Source organism: Glycine max, chromosome 7 (genome assembly GCF_000004515.6).
Source record: "Glycine max cultivar Williams 82 chromosome 7, Glycine_max_v4.0, whole genome shotgun sequence".
NCBI lineage: Eukaryota > Viridiplantae > Streptophyta > Magnoliopsida > Fabales > Fabaceae > Glycine > Glycine max.
Window position 1 is genome coordinate 26,245,279 of NC_038243.2, and position 4,792 is coordinate 26,250,070.

Consider the following 4,792-nt stretch of genomic DNA (forward strand, 5'->3'; position numbering starts at 1 on the left):
TCATTAAATACACAAAATAGGGATACATAGTACTTATTACCTATATTTAACAAAAAGTAATTACAACAATACAAAATGACCATAAATGGGAGGAGTTATATACAATTTACACAAGTTTCTTACACGAAAGTTAGTCATATTATCCAACTAACACTTATTTGAAGGGATTCCCAACATCAACGTACCAGACACGTATAGAGGCACTGACGATCCCTGATGTATGCTGAATGCCTTATGCTGAGCACCGAGGAGTTAGGGCGTTTAACCTCATTTCATGCTTTCAGGGTGAGCTTAGATGGGGTCCCGTTGTGGTCACACATTGACCAGAGAGGGTGGTGTGACAATTCGGATACATTCAAGCCATTCCTCCATTACCTATGGGTGACAGCTTGTCATTTGAAGATATTGGCGATAGGTGGATGTATTACTCCGACCATCTAGCAATAGGGGAACAAATTTGTCTTGTGCCTGGCCAGTGTGCACTAGATTACATGGACTGGTTCTTCAGGATCTCTCATCCGTTCATCACACCCACACAGGCAGCTGATCCACCCAGACATCCACCTGTCCCACAGCATGACACATATGGGGAGCCAGATATCCCTGAGGTCTCAATGGCACCAGAAGCTGGACCTTCAGATGCACCTTCTGATGTGGAGCAGCCTAGACATGCAGTGGTAAGATGACTTGCTTTAATGTTTTATTAAATGTTATTTATTTCAATTACTGTAATTGTATATGGGTTTTTTTGAATGTGGTAGGATGCGTGCCAAGCGATCGCAGAAAAGTTGGAGTGGTTGCTCAAGCTAAGGATAATCACTACAGACACAGAGGTACATGAGGTCATGGAAGACTGCATCAGGATCGCTACGGTTGTCACAACAGATGGGAATGTTTATGTTGGGGCGTGATGAAGACGGCGCACGGATCGGTCATAGATGATGTTTATAATTGTCTTGTATTTGAAAACATTTTTTGTTTTGCCTAACACTTTGTATTTGTTACATTATTTTGGTGATAACTTTTATTTTATGTTTATTCTAGTTGTGTGTGTCTTCTTTTTAAGTTTAAACATGGTTAAATATTTGTTTTTATTACTGATCTAAAATTTATGTAACTTAACGTAATTTTTAGCACGATCATGTTTAATCATTTATGTGAAAGAAAAGTTGTTACATGTTTGACTTCAAAGTAAAAAAACAATGGTCACAGACACAACAAAAGGGTTTGTTCACTGATTCATTTCTCTTTTGGTTGACCAATTTTGATATGAAGCTTCCAATGAATACTGAATATGTTGATTTAGGTGAACCATTAACATAAAATTTTATTATCTAGGGGTGTAAATAATCCTATTAGAAACTTCTAAGCAGTAGCCTTAGTTGCATTGAGCATTGGGTTGATATCCCACCCAATCTGGTTTAAACCACTTTGATCTATAAATTATATGATGTCTCCAAAAGTGATAGCCATTTAGCTGCTAGAGAAATCCTTATGGATAACAAATTGCATAGAATCCAGACCCCATTCAATTTTAAGGCTACAACAAATCTGAATCATGAATAACAAGATCATTTCTTTTCAATTTAGCTGCTATTATTTATTTCCTCTATTAAATTTTTGTTGATTTTTTTTTGGGGGCTACATAGGCTCCACTTTAATATTTTGATTTTCTCTATGAGGACAGCGTGTACCTTGGTCATTGCAGAGTGCTTTATTCCGTGTTCATGAACTTTTATTGGTTGGTTTTTGGCAATTAAGTGTATCATATTCTACTAGTGGCATCTTGGGCGATCCAATTTGTTTCATTTTGTGTCTCTTGTCAACTACAGAAATGTGGTGTCAAGCTTTATATTGCATCAAAATGTGTTGTCAAGTCTGTCAATGCCGTGTCACGCTTTATCTTAATACGCATGCATTTCACAATGTGTTGTCAATTTTGACAACGATGTATCATACATGCGTAATTTATTTTACTTGCACCAATTAATTTATTTCTTAACACAACAATTAAGTAATAATTTAGGATAAAAATATCACAACAATTTATATCACATGAAATTCGCCAAAATTGTCTTCTGCATTGGTAATAATATTTAAGCTAGTGAGAAAACACGCATGCACACAATTCATGTATGACATTACAACAACCACTGCTGCATGTTCAGTCTTCATTTAGGTCAACATAGTCTCTTTTCAACATCATGAAGCTTCTCTACTGTTGCATTCTACTAATATATGGAGTTGGCCACTGCATTGCCTGAGGATGAGAATTCTTAGACCATAACAATGCTAGAGGCGGTAAAGGACAACGGTCTTTTAAATAAACCTGTTGTACATGCACAAACAATATTAAGTCAAATGAACACAAATGATTGCATAAATTTAAAAATAAGACTACATATCTTCAATATACCTGAACAAAATGATTGTCAAAGACGTGACCGATACATATAATGCGAGGCACAGAAGAATCTGTTGGTGGTTGACTTCTAAGAGGAAAAAATGTCATTCTTTGTTGTTGGGACAACGATACAAAGATTACATTATACCTTGATGCAATGACATATCCCATCTCCATTATATCCATCCACTTATCCACAGTAACCTGAATCAAACAAATATACACATCAAAGTTATTTAAAGATACTTCTTAAAAACCAAAACCTAAAAAACATACCTTGGATAACCCATCAACAAGTAGGGACCTCCTTAATTCCTCGAATCTATTTGTGCCACCAAAGAGGTTGATATAGTCATCCGACCATTTTGCAAGTTCTTTAAGCAATTGGTTGCGCACCAACGACCTAGAATCTTCACCCATACCTAATAAAGCGGTAATCGACCGATATCCACAGTTACCGTCAGCTTTCACATCCACAATGTTGTCAATGAAACCCTGTATATAAATGGCTTAAATTGATCCAACATCGGGATGATCCTTCATGGTCAGAAGATGATGCACTACGCTTCACTGAAGTGTTTTTATTTTGAACAAAATGAAAAGCATCAACATACGCCCAGTAAAACGGATCACGCTTTGTTGATCTTTGGTTTCTGTTCATTGGTTTCTTTGGTGCACCTTTAGTGTTGACCTTTGACAGAGGAGGACACATAAAGTTTTGATCAGGGTATGCAATTTCTTGAAGTTTACTCTTGAGAGTTACTTTACCACAAACATCAAGTTCCTCAAATCTTTTAGATATGGTTTCCATCTGTTCCTTTATGGTCACTTGGGCCTCACATAACCCTTGGTCTGAAAAACTAAGTCTCCTCCAAAACATATGGATTGAATCTAGTGGGATGCTACCAAGAACATACTTAGATAGCTTACATGCACAAGAAAGACCGTGTGTGGTTCTCATGACACAACCACAAGAAGAAGGATTCTTGGCAGCATAATATACACGCTCAAACTCAGCAGCAATCTGATTTAAAGTGTGCCTTGAAACCATTCCAAGAAGCCTCTTGTATAAGGTCTTTTTAAAAACATGTCCAACCACATGTGTACTTGCTTCAAAGAATGCTTTAATTTCAGTGTGCTGCAGCGTGATCATGTTGTTCATGGCATCCCAAACACTACACAGGTCTCCAAGGCTATTATGTAATACTCTTTTTAAAGCCCAATGAACAGATTCAACCCTACATTTCAAATACACAAAATAAATAAACAATAAACATATACAATAATTAAATTCCATGAATTCATTAACCTTACTAGAAAAAGTTGAACATTTTAATACCTATTTGTTGTTATGTTGCCTAAGTGCATCACCTTATTCGTCTAGATTGTAACAAATTTTTCCTTGTGGGGGATTATCCATGTTTCATTAACATAGTCAACAAACATTAGCCAAGATAAACAAGCGATTTCAAACTTCTTAAGGCATTCATGGAACTGTTGTTCGGAAGGACAATCAACCAGACTTCCCCAGGCATCCATGACATACTCCCAAGCATTTTTTGACCAATTAGGGATTTACATTTGGCCTTGACATTCATGTTGATGTGAAACCTGCACAATAAGTTTGTACACTCAGGGAATACAATTTTCACTGCATTCATCAATGCTAGGTCTCTGTCAGTCACAAGAACTATAGGGAGGCCATCACGTCTAAAAACTAGACCTCAAAACCATTCTAAAGCCCATACCACATTATTAACACATTCACCCTCCAGATATGCAAACCTAGCAGAGAATGTCATCCCCATTGGTGTCACCCCAACAAAGTCAAGTAGTAGGAGTCTGTACCTGTTTGTTTTGTAGGTACTGTCTATGAAAAACACCAAATTACATGCATTGCATAACTTCACAGCATCAGGGTGACACCAAAATATATCACGTACCACATCTTTATCCTTTCATCTATGCCAATGAATATATTGATCCCATTCAAGAAGCTTCATTAGATGTTGCATTTCATTATCAATTCCTCTAATGTAAGAACAGTATGCACTTCTTGCATTGTATATTTGTTTGATTGTTGTACAACTATTGGCATTGTGCTCCTTCAATGTTAGCATAATGTTTCTTGGTTTCACCATTGACTTGGTCATATTATCAATAATTGTCTTCTCATCCTTAGTCAATTTCCCAACGTATGGATGTCCAACTAATGACTTGGCCAATTCATGATTATGAATTCCACACATCAACTTCACCATCCATCCTTGCCCTCCAATGACTGGTTTCCCACGAAGCTTGGAGGGGCACCCACAGTTCCTACTCCCAGTAGTATCTCTTCTAACAAAATCTTTCTTCCTACACCTATACACAAGTCTACATAATCTT

The 4,792-nt window shown here is 36.9% G+C and overlaps 1 protein-coding gene across 1 annotated transcript; it reads left to right on the plus strand.

Moving 5' to 3' along the window:
- Positions 1-290: 290 nt before the first annotated feature.
- Positions 291-911, plus strand: LOC121175208 (uncharacterized). Its single transcript, XM_041017559.1, has 2 exons — positions 291-677; positions 762-911. Exons 1-2 carry the CDS (start codon positions 378-380, stop codon positions 909-911), a joined length of 450 nt encoding a protein of 149 aa, XP_040873493.1. The 5' UTR covers positions 291-377.
- The last annotated feature ends 3,881 nt before the right edge of the window (positions 912-4,792 follow it).

Bases quoted from the DNA above. Each gene is read 5' to 3' on its own strand.
- LOC121175208 (XM_041017559.1), top strand. From the start codon at position 378: ATGGGTGACAGCTTGTCATTTGAAGATATTGGCGATAGGTGGATGTAT. The intron at 678-761 runs GTAAGATGACTT...TGAATGTGGTAG, and splicing joins AGCAGCCTAGACATGCAGTG to GATGCGTGCCAAGCGATCGC.